At 40.4% G+C, this 24,107-nt stretch overlaps 1 protein-coding gene across 12 annotated transcripts in view; it reads right to left on the bottom strand.

Annotated features, from left to right (window-relative positions):
- nlrc5 (NLR family, CARD domain containing 5) overlaps positions 1-24,107 on the bottom strand; it is a 181,119-nt gene that overhangs the window by 73,009 nt on the left and 84,003 nt on the right. For 11 of the 12 annotated variants that reach the window (XR_006314163.1, XR_006314162.1, XR_006314161.1 and 8 more), the window contains 15 exons: positions 19,655-19,717; positions 18,125-18,211; positions 17,394-17,477; positions 15,681-15,764; positions 14,197-14,286; positions 12,479-12,526; positions 11,037-11,126; positions 10,759-10,842; positions 9,311-9,394; positions 8,503-8,592; positions 5,484-5,528; positions 4,019-4,069; positions 2,965-3,048; positions 2,509-2,592; positions 1,414-1,503 (listed from right to left, as the gene is read on the bottom strand). Coding sequence is in view for 9 of the 12 variants with exons in the window: in XM_043707157.1 (XP_043563092.1) it covers positions 1,414-1,503; positions 2,509-2,592; positions 2,965-3,048; positions 4,019-4,069; positions 5,484-5,528; positions 8,503-8,592; positions 9,311-9,394; positions 10,759-10,842; positions 11,037-11,126; positions 12,479-12,526; positions 14,197-14,286; positions 15,681-15,764; positions 17,394-17,477; positions 18,125-18,211; positions 19,655-19,717 (1,158 nt within the window). In the remaining 3 variants the exon portion in view is untranslated. The remainder of the gene's footprint in view (positions 1-1,413; positions 1,504-2,508; positions 2,593-2,964; positions 3,049-4,018; positions 4,070-5,483; positions 5,529-8,502; positions 8,593-9,310; positions 9,395-10,758; positions 10,843-11,036; positions 11,127-12,478; positions 12,527-14,196; positions 14,287-15,680; positions 15,765-17,393; positions 17,478-18,124; positions 18,212-19,654; positions 19,718-24,107) is intronic. The other variant, XM_043707153.1, reaches the window with a different exon arrangement.

Raw genomic sequence — 24,107 nt, forward strand, 5'->3', positions numbered from 1 at the left:
TTCAGACTGGAGGCCTGTGACCAGTGGAGTGCCACAAGGATCGGCGCTGAGTCCATTGCTTTTCGTTATTTATATAAATAATTTGGATGTGAGCATAAGAGATATAGTTAGTAAGTTTGCAGATTTGAGGTGTAGTGAACAGTGAAGAAGGTTACCTCAAAGTACAACAAGATCTTGATCAGATGGGACAATGGGCTGAGGAGTGGCAGATGGAGTTTAATTTAGAAAAATGCAAGGTGCTGCATTTTGGAAAAGCAAATGAGAGCAGGACCTATACACTTAATGGTAAGGTCCTCGGGAATGTTGCTGAACAAAGAGATCTTGGAGTGCAGGTTCATAGTTCCTTGAAAGTGGAGTCTCAGGTAGGTAGGATAGTGAAGAAGGCATTTGGTATGCTTTCCTTTATTGGTCAGAGCATTGAGTATTGGAGTTGGAAGGCCATGTTGTGGTGTACAGGACATTGATTAGTTCGCTGTTGGAATATTGTGTGCAATTCTGGTCTCCTTCCTATCGAAGGATGTTGTGAAACTTGAAAGGGTCCAGAAAAGATTTACAAGGATTTTGCCAGGGTTAGAGGATTTGAGCTATAGGGAGAGGCTGTACAGGCTGGGGCTGTTTTCCCTGGAGCATTGGAGGCTGAGGGGTGACCTCATAGAGGTTTATACAATCATGAAGGACATGGATAGGAAAAATAGAAAAGGTCTTTTCCGTGGGATAGGGAGCCCAGAACTATAGGGCATAGGTTTAGGGTGAGAGGGGAAAGACATAGAGGAGACTTCAGGGGCAACCTTTTTCAGACAGAAAGTGGTATGTGTATATGGAATGAGCTGCCAGAGGAAGTGGTAGAGGCTGGTACAGTTACAACCCTTAAAAGGCATCTGGATGGGAATATGAATAGGAAGGATTTGGAGGTATATGGGCCAAGTGCTGGCAAATGGGACTAGATTAGGTTAGGATATCTGGTCGGCATGGATGAGTTGGACCAAAGGGTGTGTTTCCATGCTGTATATTTCTATGACTCTTTGACTTAACCCTGTTCCTGTTAGGTATCTCTGAGCAAAATATGATGCCACTTGAACAGGAAGTTAATTTTAGCCCAATACCAGATTTCCACTGAATAAAAATAAAATGTGTCTCTTTGCTGCAAGATACAAAGTTTGTCCTTTCCCGCTCCTTTACTTGATGTACTTTAGTTGATATTTACTCACATTGAAATCCACCTGCCAGATTTCTACCAATTTACATATTTGCACTTTTCTACAAACACACGAAAATAACAGGCTAAAAAGAGCAGCTGGTGCAGAGATGCTTAGATCATGACTTCTGATCTCCCAGAGGCCACAGTATAACCAAATATGAAGATAGAAAGAGCAAACCGTTTCTGAATTAAAAAGATGAGTACTGAATGTGTACCTCACTTCAACCTCTGTGACATTGCTGCAGGTATACAAAGATTCCACCAGGTACAGAACACCAGCTGGGGAGATTCTGTTGTTGCTAACACTGCAGCCAGATCAGACATAAAACACAGGTGTTAGCAAAATTGTGCTGATTCACTTTGTCGACAATAGACAATAGGAAGAAAATCTGATAGACCATGCAGCTAACCTAATTTCTTTTGTTTAATACAAAACTGCAAGAATACAGGCAGACCCTCCCTTTCAGTATATTGCTTGTAGTTCTTGAAGAAATGATTTGCTGTATTCATTATTGGTAGTCACAACATTTGTAAGTAGCTGAACCATTTATTTGACCATTCCCAGTGTTTCTAATGGAATGATCTGGATGGGAACACTGGAATATATTTTCACTTTGCTCTCTAGTGTAAAATTGCATTGCAGATGGCCCAGTTCTATTGAGTAAAAACCTAAAGAGGGCTGGATCTACCTGGCACTAAGTCAACTTGGGGCTTGTTCTACAGCTATCGGCATCTATAGTGGGCAACAGTGTCAGACCATAACATCTAGAGTGGAGATTCAATCCATCACATTACTATCATGGTATGGGCAGCAAGTAGATTTGAAATGTTATAATTTGACTTCAACAATAGAGTGTGGCTCTAACGTAATGCTTGGGTAATAAGACTTCCGAGTCAGCAGTGGCTGCTTATTTGAGAGAATCAATTAGAAATGGTCAAGAGAAGATGGTTCAAAGCACAGTTAAACATCAATTATAACAATCATTCTTTATAGACTTTATATGCTTCTTGACCCCTGATTCTCCTTCTTTAATGTATCAAGCAAAAAGTGAAGTGACCATTGTTTGATTACATTTCAATACATTAATGTCATTGTAAGAATCACTCTTAATCATGCAATTGCAATTCAGATTGATGGTGGGAAAGGAAAATGATTTAAAGAAAACAAAACAGAAATTGCTGGAGAAACTCAGCAGGTCTGTGCAGACAAAGCAGAGTTAATGTTTTGCTTTTATAATATGACGAAAGGATCCTTTGTGAAAATAAACTTTATCTGCAAGATTCATTGATTAATAAAAGCAAATACTCACTCGATTACTTTTAAAACTTGCAGCTTCGGTAAGGAATCCCGCAAATACTGCACTCCTTCATCTCCAAGTGAATTGCAGGACAGGCTAAAACATGATTGATAAACAGAATTTTATGGGAGAGCTACATAAATCATATCAACATTTTGTTAGGCCATTTAAAAAAAGCTTCCTTGAAGGTTGACTTCTGGGGGAGATTGTGAACTTTTACATTCTCAATTACATTTTGCCTGTTCTTCATCAAGCACCAAACTAAAAGTGTATTCTGCACCAGTTAAACTGCAAATGCAACCTTCAGATGCTGCAAACAACATTCATGATTGTAACTTGTAAACCAGATAAAAGACATGCACTTCCCACAACACAAGGCATGTAAATAAGTGCTAACTCAGGTAACTAAACAACTCCAGCCACACTGTTCACATACTCAGACACAGTTCCGCTCAACAATGTACTTACTCCAGCTCAGTCAGATCTTTGCTGTGTTTGAGAATCTTGAATAGACTTTCTACACTCCTCTTGTCCAGGTTACACTCCTTCAGACTTAGAAAACAAGGGATAATGTTCATTTTTCTGCATTGCAAATTAAAGCAGCATACAACAGAACAAGGTGAAGGATGTAGGGTGGCATGGTGGCTAACATTACTGCCTCTCAGCACCAGGGAGCAGGGTTCAATTCTACCTTTGTGTAGAAACAGCTACAAAACTGAGAGCTACACTCAACAAAATTCAATGAAACTTGTTCTGACAAAACAATCGGTCTTTTTTAAAAGGAAATTGCATGCAGAGTGGCTGAACTTGGAAAAGAGAGTTGATCACAGCTCTGAGTCTCTCACAAGTTCATGCTTACAGAGGGAAAAGCTGGAATCTTTATACTTAAAACTTATCAATAGCTTTCAATAACTATCACGAGAGGCTAGTCATCCATTAGATCGGTACATTGTATTATGATCTGAGTTATTACTTCAGAGGTTTGTCATATTGACCTCCCAAAACCTGGTGCCACATACATCATCTTATAATCTCGTCCTTGTTAGGGGTTCAAAGGATTTTGTGGAATGTCTTTATTTGGGCTTTGTCAGTGTCCCGGAATTTATATGGAGCCAGCCTAATCAAGCTCTGCTGAGGTCTACCAAGGTTAAAGAATTTATGTGGATTCAGCCTACTTCAAGTCCTGCTGATGTTAGCAATGCTTTGACGTTTGTTATAGTCATAACTTGTGTTGTGTCAAGTGGCTCTGGGCTCATACAAAGGACAGTCAAAGTGTATGTTACAACCAGGAGTTAGCCAGTTTTCCCATCATGCAATTGCACACTTGGATGAGTCTGCATGGTTTTCCTCTGGGTGCTCCAGTTTCTTCCCACAGTCCAAAGATGTGCAGGTTAGGTGGATTGCCCATACTAAATTGTCCTGGGATCTGCAGCCATGGGAAATACAGGATTATAAGGTAGGGGGAATGGATCTGGGTGAGCATGGACTCAACATGGGCACACTGTAGGGATTCTATGATTACCTGAGAATCTGTGAGGGAAGGGGATCTGGTTTCTTCCCATTTCCTTCAAGACTGCAAAAAGAAAAGGGAGAACATTAACAAGCGAACAAGCAACTCACACAAATAGGGTTGTTACTAAACACTGCCACAGGGAGATTTCATACAACAAAACACTGAGGGTACGAGGTACAGGACAGCAACTTCTCTATTGCAAACATATTTTAAGTATCAGGAGAAAGTTGGGGCTGCGGATGCTGGAGATCAGAGTCAAAACGTGTGGTGCTGGAAAAGCACAGCCAGTCAGGAGAATCTTTGGATTCCACAGCATCTTCAGATTTTGCCTGACCAGCTGTGCTTTACCAGCACCACACTTTTTGACTCATATTTTAAGTATCAGCTGAAGTGGGCAAACAACTAGCAAAAATCTTTTATACTGAGTTGTCCATAATTTTAATTGGTCCATAATACAATATTAATAGGTTTACACTTGACTGCAGTGGAAAAAGACTGCAAAGTGGAGGAGGTAAAGTAGACAGGACTTTTCAACACAAATATGACAGTACTGCTGCTAACTATGATTGATTAACACAGAGCAAGTATTACGAAAGATTTCAGTAAACTTTAGATAACACAGAAAAGTACACAGTGGGAAGTGAAGACATGGAATGGTGTAAATTTATATAGCACCTTCAATTGGTGGAGTATCCCAAGGTACTTTACAGGTGCATTCTAAAATAAAGTGTAACTTCAAACCACAGAAGGAGATATTAAACTAGAGGATTTTATGTGTAATTTACAAAATCAAGAATCATTTTGGTGCAGTGGTCTAGACTAAATTACACTCTTTGATATTACTTACCAGTTCCCAGTTTTGGAGTACATCATGTACATGTATAGATTTGTAAACTGCGCATAATATGGTGATGCACAGCACGAAAACAGACCCTTCGGTCCAACTCGTCCATGCCAGTCAAAGTTCACTCATTGTTATACCACCCCTTACATTTTGCTGCCCTATTTATTCACCCCGTGGTTGTACCTACCCTGGGCCAAAGCGATAAATTTTAAGAAGTTAACTTAGATTCATAGAGATGTACAGCATGCAGCAGACCCGTCAGTCCAACTCGTCCATGATGATCAGATATCCTAAACTAATCTAGTCCCATTTGCTAGCATTTGGCCCAGAACCCTCTAAACCCTTCCTATTCATATACCCATCCAGATGCCTCTTAAATGTTGTTATTGTACCAGCCTCCATCACCTCCTCTGGCAGCTCATTCCAGAATTGCATGCAATATTCCAAATGTGGCCTAACCAATGTCCCGTACAACCGCAATACGGCATCCCAACCCTTATACTCAATACTCTGACCAATAAAGGCATGTTGAAGGAAGAGAATGATATATAGACTGTGTGCGTGTGTGCATGTCTGTATATATCCATGTATTCGTGAAAGAGAATCAATGACGTGTTGAAAATATAATACCTGTAAACATTCTTCTCAAGTCTTATTGAGGCTCTCCCACTTGCTCTGTAACAGAAAACAGCCAAGATGTTGTGATTTTGTTCCTCTCTTGTACATTTGGATAGTGCTTAGTCACTATTGTAGGGCTCGGTCAGGGAAGAGGGGATTGGGGCTGGATTATTAAGAAGTGCACACATCTTTCAGAACATGTTTGCTGGCTCTGAAAGTCCACAGGACATGAGACTGATCTTTCCTAGTCTGAGCAGTTTCTCCAGGGTTTCTGTCAGTCTACTGCTGGAGGTACTTTGGGACACTGCTGGTAATACAACAGAACTTCTCTTTATGAGGCTAGGAGAGCAGAGCAGGCTTGCATTCACTGCAGTGACTGAAAGAAACTGTTTGGAAAACAGTGAGAAATCAGGCTCATTAACATTTTTTATTTCATCACAGGAATATTCCTAACTGTCATACATACAGACTAAAATTACAGCTTTCTTCATATTAGTTCAAGACCTAAACAAGATCATTCATTTGACCTTATTTCCATTGTATCTGACTGAAATTGATGCTATTAGAAAGAAAGATCTTTTGACCGACTATCATGAATGTGGAAGAGATACTGAAGAATGCGGGTGGGTGGGGGGGCACAAGAGGTTACATTCATTAAAGAGACCACCATCACTGTAAAAACAATCTTTCGAATCAGAGCCTAAAAATGGAGATGCAGCTTATTGCTATCTCAGGCAAATGTTAAAGGCCTATACCATGAAAAGTAAAGCTCCCTTAACCTCACTACTAAAAACAGCACAACTTCTCATTTATTTGAGCGTTACTTGTGGGATTTTACAAGGCATGTACTTGCTACCCTACTTGCCTAGATTATAACGGTACTTCAAATAATAGCAAATAAATCAATCAGAAAGGACTCCATTAGCCTAGCTCCATGCTGTGGATTCAAACGATTCTGTGTCTAATTTACAAAATCAATAATCATTTCAGTTCAGTGGGCCTGGTCTAAATTATGCTATTTGATATTTTTTTACCAGTTCCCAGTTTTGGAGTAAATCATGTACATGTATAAATTTGTAAACCATGCATATATGGAATGAGTAATATAGTATAGAATTTTAGGAAAGACTACAATGTAAATATGTGGAAAACTATTTGGATCAGGCCCAAGTTTTCTTGAGAGTTTTGTGACCCTTTTCTGACCTCAACTAACTTCCTCGAGGCAGACAGACTGAAATATTCACAGCAGTGCTACTGACAATAAATGTTTGAAGAATACTTTTTACTCGTTGTTAATTTCCTTGTGAAATTAATCACTTCTATAATTAACTTGTGTGAAGCAAGATGGCTGTCTTTTTACAGCTCCCCTACCCCTCCCACATCCCCCCAACTCCTCCCAAGCTTCAACACCCTCCACCCATTCTTGTTTTCACTTATCCTCAGGACTCCAGAATGGAAGAGAATCTCCTGATGTTTTGGAATGAAATGTAGAACAATGATTTACATTCACCATCCCTCAATTCAGCTGTCTCAACTGTCACCATTGTCACTGCCGCAGAAAATTCCAGAAGAGTCCTTAAAACTGGAGCAGTAGCTCCATGACTCAATTCCCATTTCTCTGTCTGGAATCTCCACTAAAAATGGGCATAAAAATAAAGGAATAGCTGAGAACTGCTTATCGCATTGCAACTCCAAGTCTTTCTGTTTGTGGTTGATGTGAAGCAGTTACTGGAAAAAATGTAAACTTTTCACTGGACCTCTGGAAGTATCAACCAAACCGCCCTGTAGCCCAACATTTCAACTCCCCCTCCCACTCTGCCGAGGACATGGAGGTCCTGGGCCTCCTTCACCACCGCTCCCTCACCACCAGATGCCTGGAGGAAGAACGCCTCATCTTCCGCCTCGGAACACTTCAACCCTAGGGCATCAATGTGGACTTCAACAGTTTCCTCATTTCCCCTTCCCCCACCTCATCCCAGTTCCAAACTTCCAGCTCAGCACTGTCCCCATGACTTGTCCTACCTGCCTATCTTCTTTTCCACCTATCTACTCCCCCCTCTCCCCTAACCTATCTCCTTAATCCCCTCCCCCACTCACCTATTGTACTCTCTGCTACTTTCTCCCCATCCCCACCCTCCTCTCACTTATCTCTCCACCCTTCAGGCTTTCTGCCTGTATTCCTGATGAAGGGCTTTTGCCCGAAACGTCGATTTTACTGCTTCTCGGATGCTGCCTGAACTGCAGTGCTTTTCCAGCACCACTCTAATCTAGACTCTGGAAGTATCCCAAAAAGACTCTTGAAGGGACGCTAACTGATAACTTTAAAGCTGAGATTCAGAGACTGATGTTCTGTATGGCTGCTAAGGATTTTTGACTCAAGGTGGTAATTCGATGTTAACATACAGACCAGCCATGGTCTGATCACATGGTGGAACAGGAGGAAGGTTCTGATTGGCCTATTTCTGACTTTCCTCCCTCACTCCTTGTCCACTTGACATTGGGAGTTAGATATCTAACCGTCTTCAGAAATTCCCATCAGGGTGATAGCTAAGATGGCTTATTCAAGCCAACAGAGCTGGAAGCCATGTTTTTTTAAAAAAACTCATTCATGGGATGAGGGTGTTGCCAATCCCTAACCGTTGAGAGTCAACTACTTTGTTATGGGTCTGGAATCTCACGTAGGCCAGACCATATAAGGATGGCAGATTTCCTTCCCTAAAGGGGATTAGTAAACCAGATGGGCTCTTCCCCAACAATTGGAAATGGATTCATGGTCATCATTGAACTCTTAATTCCAGATTTTTACTGAATTCAAATTCCACCCTCTGCAGCAGTGGGACTTGAACCTGAATCCCCAGAACATTACCGAGATGTCCTGAGACATAGTCTAGCAATAATACCATTCGGCTATTGCCTCTCCTGTACAGCTTGTGTTTCACTGTTCCAACCAGATGTGTCATAGTGAACTGTGTTTGCTTTTCATTGTACAATCATTGCATTTTATTTCTATGCATGATCTCTCTGCCCTTACCTGACTTCTACTTTCAACACATTTTCACAGATGTTCAGAGAATTAGCCAGCAAAAGGATAGCCTCTGGCGAAATAATGTTATCCGTAATGCTACAAGATACAGAAAGATAAATGAACAAGTGAGTTTTTCCTGCATGAACAGAACGCAGTTTGCTTGGGAAAAGAGATGGGCTATCCTTCTGTATGCTACCACGAACTGGTTAAGAAAATCTCAGAGCTTTTAAGGCTTAGGAAGGTAGCTTGCATGCGAGGATATTTTTAACAGTGCTGGCATGTTGTAGTATTCAACTGATTTCACAACGGGAAAATAAATTACAAGCAACTGAGACAAAATGAGTTGCATCAGAGCAAATATTTCAATTCCCCATTAATACACATTCTGAATGTTCAGATCAAGGTTTCTTCCTCTTTTCACATGTTACATGGAGGCAGCACAATGCTTACTACCTCCCCATTGATCAGCACTGAGGGACAGACACCAGCACAGGTTGGCTGGCCTGGCTGAGTTCTTTCACTCCAAAAGGTTGGCTCTGAAGCCAGATGAGCTGCTAACAAGCCACTCTAATGCCAGTAAGATGCAGATTCAATCCACAAAAATCCCAGCACAGCTTATTTAGGAACAGTGCAAGTTCTCAGTGGACGGTCAACAACTAATTCCATTTGTAAGTGGGCTTCTCCTCAATGCCACCCTCCCTGCTATTTTAGGACATTTAACCAACATCAGTTGTGAGAGTTTTTAAATGTTAGGCAGTGTTCTTGGAGACTCTAAACATAACATGGCAATGATAAAGAACATTGAATGGATTACGTCAAAATCTTCAAGTCACGAAGGTTTGGCAGATGATTCAGTAGTTCTGTGATGACATCGTCACTCAGTGCATTATTTGACAAGCTGCAAGAGGATAGAATATAGGTCAAGCCAGACAAACAGTAATCTCTTTAGGTAATTTGCAATTAAGTCTTAAAAGTATTTACACATCTGAATACATGGTGGCACATGAATTTACCTCGGACAAATTAACGCCAGCAGAACACCTACATGCACAGTGCCAAGACTCACTTCTACTTGTCTACTCTGTGTCTCCATTGATATTTTTGCTAATCTTCTGCTAAAGTTTACAGGTAGATATAGAGAATTTCCACTAAACTTCCAGGCCATTGACTCCAAGAATATGGTGAGATAGCTTCTCATCTCGCTCAATTAATGCGCTTTCAAAATGTACGCATCTGACCTCAGGCTCCTGTTACACTACACCCACCAGTCTTACAAGTACATTAGATGTCAGCCTACATATTACCAAAGGCATACTGTGAACAGTATAGCCTTATGCTCAGCTGGCATGAGACTCTGAGTGAATATTTACTATCTGCAGTAATTCCTCAATCAGCACATTTTTAATGTTTTGACGGCACAGTTGGGAACACCAACTGTGCTCTTCATGAAAACGATTGCATGGTAAGTTTATAAAATGGCCATACTCTCCAAGTAACAGCCTGAACATTTCAAATTGTCGAATACAGCACAGCACACACGCCGTTCTCCTGAAATTACTGGAAGAGATTTCACTCCAATACTGTCCTCCAGGATCAGGATCACAGATCTGCAGTAAAGTCCCACTATTTGTGTACCTACTTGACTTTCTTGAATTTGCTCATTTGTACAAAATGTACCGTACATCTTTTTGCCAACTACAAGTCCGATGATAATTTGCTTATCCAGTTTTAAACAAAAAGAAACACATGCTTCCTGGAGTGTCAGTTCCGTGTATCTTGCTTTGTGCACGCACAGTCACCAGTTTGTGGAAAGTAGCTTATGGGGTTTTGGATGATGCTCGTGATGAGTGTGACTTCAGTGTTATTACCAAGTGATATTGTAGAATGTGCATTGGTAGCTTCTCCCCACTTTGGCAGACTGGAAAGTGGGGTGAAATGAAAATTTCAACTCCTGGCTACCTCGCCCAACTGCCTGTTGTTCCTGTCAGCATTTTCTTCCAAAGGAAGTTTTAAAAATTGTGTCTCTCTGCTGAGTATTTTTGGCATGAATTTTTAAATTTATTTTCTGATAGAAGTCATATGAAACTGGCAATATTCAACAGATTACACGTCCCCTTTTCCCAAATATAGCACTCCAACCATCAACCAAAGGTCAAGTGCTGACTGCCATTACTGGGTTGACTGAAAAGAAGTGTTTGACCTTTGGTGTCTATATCCGATGGTGTTTCTCTTGCCTGTTTATCATCAATATCTTGTACTTACTCAAGCTCTGTAAGTCCAGAACACTGTTCAAGTATCAAACAGAGGTTTCCCATAGTTTCAACATCTGTTTCACAATCTTCAAGTCTATAATGGAAAGGGCCAAATATAAGTGGAAATGAATCATTAAAAAGCAAAGCCGCACACAAAAGACTCTAAATTTCTGAAATAACTGGTAAGAACTCCTTATATGCTGGAATAAAATTAGTGTTTCCAACACTCTTTTATATTTCAAAAAGGTTCTGCAATTACATTATATTTTTATGATGAAACATTCATACCTAATTTTTTTTGGCACAGATATATCTTGTTTTCCATATTGTGTTTCAAATGACAATGCTGATTCTTGGAATTCGTTTACCCTTTGAAGTCTGGAGAAAGTGCAACAAAATAAATCATCTGACCATCACTCGCTGTAGTTTCATGCAGATAAACATTAATTTTGTACCTTTTTTGTCATAGATTGTCATTCATCTGAATGGGAAATCAGAATTCTGCACACTGCACGAATTTAAGCAAAAGGTCCTGAAAATTTTTGAATGTGATAAGTATGACTTCTTAGGTATCTTCCTTGTAAATCTAAATCTGACTTTGTTAGTGTTTCTCTATCTTTATTATAAAAATGGATATCAAAACAATGCAAACTCTCTCATTGAGGATTCTGGGTAACTCAAGATGGAGGACAGGAAAAAATCATGGCTGTAAGAGCTGCTCCTTTTTTGAGGTATTTTAGGTGTTGGAGATGATTTCCTCGAATTCCAGGAGTAGCAATGACTGATTTATATGCTGTTGCATTGTTTTGCAACTTTGGAGAAAAGATGTCAAAATAACAGCACTTTTAAAAGGGAGAAGGACAGTAGAGGGTGGTACATGTTTGGAATGAGCTGCCAGAGGAAGTGGTGGAGGCTGGTACAATTACAACATTTGAAAGGCATCTGGATGGTTATATGAATAGGAAGGGTTTAGAGGGATATAGGCTAAGTGCTGGCAAATGGGAACAGAATAGGTTGGGATATCTGGTCGGCATGGTTGGACCAAAAGGTCTGTTTCTATGCTGTACATCTCTATGACTCTATGAATAGCGAGCAGGAAAAATGAGAAGGATAAATTTTGAGCACCAGGTAACGAACTGATACTTAACAGAACTCAACATGATCACATTGGAGAAAACAAATTGCAAGGAAACATAATTCAGTCTAAAACAGAAAAGGCATGTATTGTTTGAAGGTGACCTGAGGGACACAGTGCCTTTTACTTCTTCAATGTTTTTAAATTGAATAATACTATGAACCTGGGAAAACTGAGTGTAAACAAGTCAACTGGCAGCCAGATCAACACGCCTGGACTTATCTCTTCCCCTGATGTGTCTGAAGACAGAGGTCAGGTTAATCCACTGAGAAGCCTACTTACCAGCTCCTTTTCCCATTAAAGTTATAACAATAACAGGGTGTCTGCAGGACACCCTGCCTGCTCGTACTCATTTAATAAACTCCCCACAAATCTGAGATTCTCATTGTTCTCATTTACTCTGCAACAAAACTGGCCCTAATGCTAATTATAAAAAAATGTTTGTCCAATCCTTTAGAACACAAAATGGCTGCTCCACCAAATGTTGCTGCACTTCAGTGCAAAGTAGCTCACGTTGGGAAGTTCTTTGAGATATTTGGCAGTAAACTTAAATACTTCTTTAAAATGCTGATAATCCAAAGAAGAGTCAAATTACCTGCATTTCCCATGGAACTTAATTAATCCTTTTCCACTCTTCCCCAGACTAAAATAGGAATGAAAAGATAGATGAAGTCCATTTAACATCAAACTAATACTGTTAAACAGTGTATTATTCTAAATCTTTCCTCCTACAAGATTACCATCACCCTCACTCGGATAAATTTCCCAGATGTCACCGGGTCAACTCCCTAACCAACAGCATATTGCAAGTATCTACAATGTACACACTGTCGTCACCATTATAAGTTATCCCTTCTAAAACTTCTCCAGAGTTATAAGGGATAACCAAAAACAAAATTAAATAAATAAACATGTGATTGTGAGAGCAGACTGCAGTCTTCAGCAATCTGGGTTTTAAAATGGCAGGGTGGTCACAATTTGGATAAGGACATAACCTGACTTAGTTTTAAGCAGGCAAGGGATTTTATTGAAATGGTTTTGCTGACCTGTGCATTTCAAACCACTTTGGTAGTGGGGACTTGACCACAGCTGTTCAAAGGTATAAACCTGCCCAACATTGCTATAACCAGAACCTTTTACTAACTCTCTGAAGTAACATTAGTAAATATTGTACATCATGTAAATATTGGAGGCTCGACTCCCACTCATTCCATGAGATGAAAATTATCTTCTGAACCATTTCGATACAGTGTAGCTGTGATGGTAAACTTCATTCATTCTGATGACAAAACAAAGTGAGTGTTCTGTATACTAAACAATTGTTATTTACAACCTATCAAGCTACCTGAAAAGGAAAGGCCATTTACATAATGAAATAGCCTTTGCTGAGATACTGGGAATATTCACTGGGATTTTCCCCAATCAGCTGATGGATGATAAATGGAAATCTTGTTTACCCAGGATTTCCAACAATCTTCCACCAGTAGTACAGCAACCAATCAGGACGGGCACCTGCCAATCCACAATTGCCTTCCTCCCTTCCTCTCAGGCTTCCCCTAGAAATGTCTAATCTAAGTCACTAACTCGAAATGTATTGATCCCCTCGGTTATTCTCTTTATAATGTACATAGATTAAAACCTATTGTGGCTGTAGACTTTTTTTAATACAAGGGGAACAGGGATTCCGTATGTGAAAAAAAGTTCTAATTTGTATTTCAAATCTGGCGGTGACTTTTTTTACCTTGGCACTGGAGGGCAATTTGATGTGTGCTGGTTAGGAAGGTAATTAGGTGGTTAAGTAAAGAGCAAGGGCTCAGGGAAAACAACAGGGACACCAGCTTCTTGCATCTTGGAATACACAGGCACCTCGATTATCGGAACAGCATGGGCGGGGAGTATTTTGTCGGATAATCGAATGCCAGATAACACAGTTTACCCAAGCATCGGAACCCTGCGATCTTGTCTGGATAATCCGAAATTCGGATAATCGAATGCCGGATAATCGAGGTTCCTCTGTAACCCTCAGAAAGAAGGCAGTCTTTATCTGGGTGAGATGATTGCACATGGTCCATGGGCCAAGTAGCCTTCGCTCCATCAGCATTCTTTTTGTTCCTTTACGTGTTTAAGTTAACATGTTTTTTGAAGTTCCTCTTTGAGAACATCTTACTGCTGCTTAACAATTGTAGCTTCATCACCAGACAATGGAGTTGTCCTACACAACCTACACAGACACTGAAGTTGGAAAATACAGATTTGTTTTCTGAGTGAATTGAAATCAAATGCCAGCCTTTTAAAAAAACGTGCACCACTCACCTCACTTCCACCTCCGTTATGTTTCTGACATGGTTCAGACACCCAGCCAAGCACAGAACCCCAGCCAATGAGATGAAATTATTGCTGATGCTGCAGAGAACATTGAATATTACTTTGGACGTCGGGGTTCATGTTGTAGATGTACTTGCTATGGTTACCAACCAGTTTAAACCATCAATGGTACTAAGTATAAATCCCTTCACACACATTTTAATCCAGTTGTTTTAAAACTGAAAGTCAATTCATCCCAAGGAGGCCAAAATCTTGGAACTTATACTGAAAGAATAAAGGCTGAGAGATAAATTTACTGTTTGATCTCCTCTTCCCTCTTCTCTAATCACAGACCTTGCTATAAACAATTGTTTGTAATCCAATTTATTTTGCAACCTCTCTCTGGTGCCAATATAGGCCTCCATTGGTCATCAATTTCCCCTTAATAGACCAAGTGATGCAGGTTAAGGAAGTGTATCAGAGGTTTGTTTGCTAATTAAAGATTTAATCGCCTATTATCTAGGATGAAGGTCTTTGCAGCCATTCAGCTGGCATGGAAAGAGGTACGTCAGAGATTTTGCTTTCCACCAAGCTGGTCTGTTGCAGTGATCTCATTCTTGTATTTTCAACTCTTTCAGATATAATGGTTGTAGCTGCAATGCAAACATATTCCAGGATTGTGTCCATTCAGAAGAACATTAAAACATTTAGGCTGCAAACCAGTGTATTCCAGCTCTAAGGTGGTGCTTTCATGTTAGCTCAATTTGTAGACAATGTGAAAGGAGATAAACCCTTTGTGATTGTGTTAGAAGACAATATGAAGATAAAAGTTATATTTTATGGACCACTGCTAATGGGAATTTATTTCACAACCCTCATCAATGGCAACCCATAAACAGATTTGGACACGCCAGTGTTGGACTGGGGTGTATAAAGTTACAAATCACACAACACCAGGTTATAGTCCAACAGGTTTATTTGGAAGCCCTAGCTTTTAGAGCGCTGCTCCTTCATCAGGTGGTTGTGGTTCTCCACTACCACCTGATGAAGGAGCAGCGCTCTGAAAGCTAGGGCTTCCAAATAAACCTGTTGGACTACAACCTGGTGTTGTGTGATTTTTAACTTTGTAAACCCACAAACTGTACATTGTAAAGCAAATACCCATTACTAGATCCATGTTATTTCCTGTTCCTGGGATATGGAAGCAAATGCTCTCAAATACATGGATAAAGCAACATAAAATGCAACTTTCAGAAACACACATAGTGTTTTACTATGTTTCATTAGTAAAACATAGTGAAATCTAGCCTTTATACTTGTGCCAGGAGTACTTATATATCCCAACTCATGCCTTGCTTAGATTTTGACTGCAGCTGAATCTATGTATTCTATAAAACATATCACTGGAAATCTAAATAAAATGCCACTGAATGGAAGTAGCAGTTTCTGTTTTCTCTCACATGGACATCAATAAGATTTTCACATGATCTTACTTGATTAGTCTTGAAACCTGCAGCTTTGGTAAGAGCTTGACAAACATTTCAATTCCTCCATCTCCAAGTGCATTATTTGATAAGCTGCAAACAGAAATTAGTAGTGAGCAGAGAATGTAGAAGTTTAGTGAAGTACACTACAGAGGCCTCTCAACCAGTCCAGTGAGTCTCACTCCCCAGCTTACACTGTCAAAATCATACAGCATGGAAACAGACCCTTCAGTCCAAACATTCCACACCGACCATGTTCCCAAACTAAACTAGTCCCACTTGCCTGCGTTTGGCCCATATTCCTCCAAACCTTTCCTATTCATGTACTGATCCAAATGTCTTTTAAATGTTGTAACTGTACCTGCATCTACCACTCCCTCTGCAAGTTCGTTCTACACATAAACCACACTGTGTGTAAAAAATTTGCCTCTCATATCCCTTTTAAAACTTTCTCCTCTCACCTTAAAAACAGTTTGGAATTCCCTCCCCCCCAGGGAAAAAAAACTTTCACATCTACCTGTAATTTCTTCTCCCAAGTGTGAGTACCTCAGGTAATGGAGGCTGATGTTCACTGTCATTTCAAGAGTAGAAACCAGCATGGAGAATCAGGCTATTGAATCTGTGCTAGCCCACACCTGTGATACACAAACTCTGACTGCCACTTCACACAGGTTCGGGAATGTGCCTCATCTTGAGCAAACCACCACATGGGCATGAGCATGAAGCCAAGTCTTCTCCAAGTGTCAGCCACAAAATGGAGACTGGGCAAATGAAAATTCTTACAGCAGCGAGCTCCACACAAATGATGGCTTCCGTTCCAACCCAGAGCAGGAATTGTTTATAGGGAAGATAAGTGGACAAGGTCAATTAGCAAACACTCTTGTTAGCCTAAGGGTCATGCCAAGATGATTATAATTTTCGGATATCACATAATTGCCCCAAACAAGCAAGAGTAAGCTGCAGAGCGGACACCTGTCAGGTGGCCTAAGGCCCCTGTATGGTGCCCAAGAAAGTGGCCTCACAAAGAAAATGATTTGATTATGTGGAAGGCCTCTTTCTCATTCTCCAAATAGAAATGCTTTCACAGTTCAACTTGAGGCTCCCCATCTCCCAGATTAAAAGGCATCTGGCTGAGTATATGAATCAGAAGGGTTTTAGAGGGATATAGACCAAATGCTGGCAAATGGGACTAGATTAATTTAAGATATCTGGTTGGCATGGATAAATTGGACCAAAGGGTTGTTTCCGTGCGGTACATCACGATGACTCAATGACTATGACTGTTGTGGCAAAAGTGACATTGCACAATATTAAGGTCTTGCATTTCCATAAGTGTTAATGGTTTTATAATACATCTGTTTATTTCAGTCTGTGTGAAGCGTAAATGTAACTGTGCCAGAACGGTATCTAACATCATGTCCCTAGAGGATGGATTAATGTCTATGTTGAGAACCTAGTGCAGCATGTGGAAGCATTAAGAACAAGGCATATACAGGGCAATGGGATCTGCTGGCAACTTAAAATAAAGTACAATTTTTATCTTTGTGATCAAATGTGGTTGAGCTGTTGTGATGTAAAAGCATTTATTGCAACTTGAAGGAGCAATATTGCATAAGGATTGATAACATTATTTCGACACATGAAGCTGCAAAGACAACTAACAAAAGGGAACAAGAGCAATCTTATTAAAACGGTGAATAAAAATCTTTTGCCATCACTCACTCCAGCTCTGCTAGATCATTGAAGTTCTCTAGTGAACAGCCCAATTCTTCCAAATGCTTCAGTTGAAAGCAACAGTTGGTCAGACTGAAAAAAAGAGTTCAAGATAAGATTATTTAAATGGATCAGCACAGGAAGGACAATGATTACTCAATGGTTTGCAGATCTGAGCAACTCAGTGCAAGGGTCTGTTACCTAGGAATACTTTCTGATGCTCAGGCATGCAAAGTGTGAATGGTGATACGACACAATGCACCTTGACGCACAACTGTTTGGATTTGTGAGGGGAAAGCTACACTCCATTCTCGATTTGACATTGTCTCACTTGTTGGAATGTCTGGCCTCAAGCTTTCTTTGGGGAATCCAAATTTTACTAATTGAAGATTCCTCAAATTAATTTTAGTTGCAGGCATCCCATCTACTAAGAAAAGAATTGGGAATCTACGACCTGAAAGATGTGTTTGATTTGTTATGTTGTATGAACACTATATGGTGTGCTACATATGACAAATTATGAAGGTTTTTCATACCCCTTTAATGCTTTTATGGTTTTAAGTACTACCTTTTGAATGCAGTGACGTGGAGCAGAATGTAGAACATTTATTGTGTTGCCTGCATTAAAACTGTAATGTGAAGTGCTGTGGGGAATCCTGAGAATAGAAGCAAGCTTCGTTGGACACTTATCTATGCTTCTTTTTTTCTGAGGCATTCATTGATATCTTCAAGTGAATTACCTTAGTTTCTTCAGTGGCGCAGGCATGATCTTTGAATCTCCAGTGCCACTCAATTTAAACACCATCGGCTGGGGATTCAGTTCATCTCTGTAAAAAACACAAATGGACTGTCCAGTCATTGTAACATTAGCCCTTTTTTATATTTGAAAAGACTTAGCATAGAATGGCTATTATTAATAGCAATAAATCCCAACTCAAAAGCGACAAAGTAATGTTGGGATTTGATATTAGACCTAATCGTTTTACTGCACTTGGACTTTTATAGATTAGTTTTTCCTACTTGGGATGGAAAGAAAGGCTGAAACCATTCCACTCACTAACTGGGAAAGCACAACGTCTGAGTTTCCAACAGAATTCTGCCAGATTGGTCATTGTCAATAGTGGAAATAGCATTCAAGAGTCATACAGCATGGAAACAGTCCCTTTGTTCCAACTCGTCCATGCCAACTAGATATCCTAAATCAATCTAGATCATTTGCCAGCATTTGGCCCATATCTCTCTAAACCCTTCCTATTCGTGTACCCATCCAGATGCCTTTTAAATGTTGGAATTGTACCAGCCCCCTACCACTTCACATGTATATCCAGGATTTTGGGTTCAAAGACTGCATACCACACCCTTCACCTCCCACCACTACGCCCCCGTTCCCGCCACCACAAGCCTAAGGAAATTCCCAGTGAATTTATTTTCCAAATCAGGAAACTTGCCAGCTTCCAAATCTTCACCCAATGAATTCATCACTGTTTTGTCAGAAAATTGTTATATTGCAAGCATCAAACTGTCCATTGATTGTTCAAATGTAACCTTAAACAACTTGAATTCAAACATAAGATTTTGTGAGTTCTAGTGCAGTTAACAATTTAGACCATGTTTAATTTGTTGAACTGAACTATAATGAGACAAAATGAAATGAAACCAAACTGAACCATCAAACTAAAACAATTAGTCATCACAAAACAGTAAGTTATTTGGAAAGGTAACTTAACAATGAATCATTAAAGTTACCAGTCTGTGGCTTTCATGGAAAATTAGACCAAATCAGTGAATTTGAATGCCAAATATCAGGAAATACCAATGCAATCCTGTCAAACAGGAAGAAGTTTGTTTCCGTCAATCAGCAGAAGCTGACAGAAAACAGATCCTAAAACAGCAGTATAATTCTCAGAAAATCCAAATTTCCACTGCCAAATATCAGTGACCTGAAAGCAAAAGTTCAGGGGTTGAGATTCTGGAATACCCTGTTCTGAGAAAGGGGTTAGTTGGCTGAACAGCTGGTTTGTGATGCACATTGATGCCAACTGCATGGGTTCAATTCCCACTCCAGCTGAGGTTACCATGAAGGACTCTCCTTCTCAACTTTGACCCTCATCTGAGGAAAGGTGACCCTCAGGTTAAAGCACCACCAGTCATCTCTCCCAAATGGGGATGCAGCCATATTAGGACCAGGGTAACATTATCTTTTAACATTCAGGAGAAGAGTTTGAAGAAGATTGATTTAAATGAGTTTTGTTTTGTACAGAATTTCTCACCTCACTTCAGTGTCCTTGTTTTGTTCTGAAAATTTAAGAAACACTGTCTGGTCATGTTTCAGGCTGTAGAAAGGAAAATACAAATACAACAGTGAAGTTAAATGCTCTTATACATGTAGTTCACCTTCAATCACGAAGGTCCATGAAACCAATACTCTTGTCAAAATAAGCCAATAATTACAGTGGTGGCACATCCTACTCATATGGCTCCTCCTTCATATGGCTTTAATCTTAATACTACAGTTTTGTTAAAGAGTGCAATGTTCAGATAGATAATTTGGAGGAGCAGCATGAGTCTTATCATAGCGAAAAACAAAGTTTGGTGCTTGGCTGTATGACTGAGATTAGGTCATCCCATAGAGTTAATAATTGTGTGTTCTTAACAACTAACAAATTCAATAAGCAATGGTCCAGCAGGCTAGTAAATTCAATGATATAACATGCAGCCACCCAGGCCAAAAACAAAATACAAAGTTCCATTAGCTAATTTATGAACATAGGAATTGTTGGATGTGGGAGATTAGAAATGTTGTTTTTGCAGTTGGGGGAGGGGGTGTAGTGGGGGGAAGGGAAGGGGAACACTATACAAATGGTCGCAGAATTCTTGTAGCATGTAGCATACTTCAGGCTAAGACTTTAATGAATATAGAGGGTCTTTTAAAGAAAACAGTTTTAAGCTAGGAAATAACTTTAAAGTGTTGTAGTTGACCACAAAAAGAAGCAGCAGGGGCATTTCACAATAAAGCTTATAGTATGATAAGAGAAACTGGATAAAAGAACAAGCTGTAACAAACAAGGAACAAAGAATGCAGACAAGGACAGCAGGATGGCCAGATAAGAAAATAACTAACAAGTGAGGTAATCGGCTTATGATAGGATGGAAAAAGGAAGGCGTGATTCCGCAACTTGTAAACTGAATAAGAAAGCTAACAGGCTCTGTTTTGGCGCGCATTTCTGCTTGATTGCAGAAGCGTCCGGTACTTGCAAGACTGTAATAAATTGTTCTTGTTTCCAAGGCTTTGTCTCAGGCTGTTTTATGAGTGAGTTCTGTTTCTCACATTGGACAACTTAAATACAAGGCTAATCAAGTTCACTTTGTACCCTCTTGGTCGTACCATGCAATGGTAATGGAATTGTTGATAACTCACAGCAATCAGTCTCTAACAATGGATCTACTCCAAGCCAGACATGAGGTGAGGAAAACACTATGGATAGCACAGGTTCAAAATCACGTCTGGCTCCCAAACATGCTACACCTGGACATCTTGTCTTAAATTACTCTTGCAATTTATTTCCAAAGTTAAAGAACACACAACACCCAATAGGTTTATTTGGAAGCATTAGCTTTTGGAGCGCTGCTCCTTCATCAGGTGGTTGTGGAGCATAAGATCGTAAGACACAGAATTTATAGCAGAAGTTTACAGTGTGAGGTCACTGATATTATATATTGAAAAATCTCTCATCTTTTAGAATGACCACGTTGGTTTCAGTTCTTTCATTTTTATCCCAGAATTTTTTTGAAGTTACATTCTCAAGTGAACTTTAACAATAGGTGCCATGTTCACCCAGATAATGCATTGAAGGTGTGAGGTGTCCTGTGTGAGGCTGTCTGTGCCTCAATGTTCAGATTGATTCTGTTTCTAAAAAAGGGGATTTACAGAATCTTACATAGATTCATGCAATTTTTGAGCAAAATAAAATGTAATTCTGCAAGTACAAATTCACCCCACAAACTTATATATATATATATGTGTGTGTGTGTGGCGGGGGTGGGGGGGGGGGGGGGGGGGGGGGGGTGTTGTTCACAACCTGCAACACATTATCAGTGAGGATGAGCACCCCATCAACACCTTCCCCACACCTCCACTGCTCATCTTTAAACAACCACCAAACCTCAAACAGATCATTATTCGTAGCAAACTGCCCAGTTTTCAGGACAACACCATACAACCCTGTCACGACAGATGCTGCAAGACGTGTCAGAGTGTGAACATGGATACCACCATTACATGTGGGGATACCTTCCACCAAGAATGTGGCAGGTACTCATGCGACTCAGCCAATGTTGTCTATCTCATACGCTGCAGGCAAGGATGCCCTGAAGTATGGTACATTAGTGAGACCGACCAGAGGCTACGGCAACAGATAAATGGACACCGCACAACAATCAACACACAGGAGTGTCCCCTCCCAGTCGGAAACACTTCAGCGGTCTGGGACATTCAACTCGGACCTTCGGGTGACCGTCCTCCAAAGAGGATTTCGGGGCAGGCAACAACGCAGAGTGGCAGAGCAGAGGTTGATAGCCAAGTTCGGTACCCATGGGGATGGCCTCAACTGGAACCTTGGGTTCATGTCACACTATAGGTGACCACACACACACACACACAAGCTCTCTTTCATATGCTCAAACATACACACCCACACTCTCTCACAGACTTAGACCACTCTACTTACACACACACACACAACACACACAACACACACGGTGAATTTCAATGCATTATCCAGGCCAACATGGCACCTATTGTTAAGGTCCACTTTAGAATGTAACCTTAAAAAAATGCTCTGGGATTTACATTTGAAAGAACTAAAACCAACATGGTCATTCTAAAAGATGAGAGACTTAAACAATCCAGGTCTTTTTCATATTATAATTTCATACTGTAAACTTTTGCTATAAATTCTGTGTCTTATGATCTTATACTCCACTACCACCTGAAGGAGCAGCGCTCCGAAAGCTAGTGCTTCCAGTTAAACCTGTGGGACTATAACCTGGTGTTATGTGATTTTTAACTTTGTACACCCCAGTCCAACATCAGCACCTCCAAATCATGAATTTATTTCCAAATGACATTTTCTGAAATGTATCTCCAGAAAATGAAAGCTTCCAGCATGACTGTTCCCTGAAGTGTTTCCAGCAAATAATTTAACATGTGCTCTCCCTACAAGCACAGGCCATGCCCTGGTGTTCTGGTTAAGATACAATAGTTTGACGTGATCTACCCATAATCTACTTTCTTTAATATCCTTAAAGTAGCATTAAATATGATAGACTGTCATGGCAATTGACTTGGCAACAAAAACTTCCAGCTCGGCGAACAGAACCACAACAACGAGCACCCGAGCTACAAATCTTCGCACAAACTTTGAACACTTACGGGCGAGAGACGCTGAGACAAGCCAGGAAATGGGAATCCTGTGCTAACCGACTAAGCGCCACATACAAACAACTCCGGTTCTTGCATGAATGCCTTCCACCAAGTGTCAGATACAGACCGCCAGTCAACAACCCACAAGCCAGGGAAACAGCCAAGCAGAACGGATTCAGGATGATCCAGGTAATGATCACAGACGTGCACAACCGACTCCACAAGTACAAACAAGAAATTGCGCGCCAAAAGTCATTAATTTCAAAAACCACTAATCAGGAATGGACCCGGACCATAGAACAGGCTGTCAGCATAGGACAGAACAGGACAACACACCGCAAAAAAACGGCATTAAAAGAAAAAATGGCCAAACTAACACACAACAAAAAGGACACTACAACACACACCTGGGTTAAAAACCTCTCCCACAGACAGCTCACAGACACGGAAAGAACAATACTGGCCAAGGGACTCAACTACAACCACAGGGCCCCCAGACAGCAGACTTCCTAGCAGCACTAGAATGCACACTCAGGAACAATGGACTGACAGAAGAGACACAACAAACAGTGAGACAAACTGTTGTACCTGTGATAAAAAGGAAAAGACAAACACATAACCTCAACACCAAGGAGAGGGAAGCACTGAAATCACTAAGAAACGATAAGAACATAATCATACTACCAGCAGATAAAGGCAGAATGACGGTCATCCTAGATAAATCTGATTACATCCAAAAAGCACAACAACTACTTGAAGATACCAACACCTACCAAAAGAGGGAGTTTGACCCCACCCCACAGCTCACCAATAGGATAAACAACACACTGAGGAACCTACAAAAAAACGGACAGATAACCAGAGCTGACCTACAAAGAATGAAACCAGAAAGCAACAACACCCCCAGATTCTATGGATTACCTAAAGTACACAAACCAGACATCACACTCAGACCCATAGTATCACTACCAGGGACACCATCACACAAACTGGCCAAAGAACTACAACAGAAACTGAAACACCTGGTCAGCGGATCCAAACACTCCATACAATCAACACAGGAATTCTTGGACATCATCAGAAATATACACACAGACAAAGAAGAAACCATTATATCATTCTACTTGACGGCACTGTTCACTTCGATTGACAAAACCCTAGCCAGAGAAACAATAGCCAAACTACTGGACGTACAGAACAGAAAACAGGACGCTGAACCTACCAACAATGACGGCATACTTAAACTACTGGACTTGTGCCCCACAACACACTTCACATACAACAACCAGATATACGAACAA

This window comes from Chiloscyllium plagiosum, chromosome 17 (genome assembly GCF_004010195.1).
Source record: "Chiloscyllium plagiosum isolate BGI_BamShark_2017 chromosome 17, ASM401019v2, whole genome shotgun sequence".
Lineage (NCBI taxonomy): Eukaryota > Metazoa > Chordata > Chondrichthyes > Orectolobiformes > Hemiscylliidae > Chiloscyllium > Chiloscyllium plagiosum.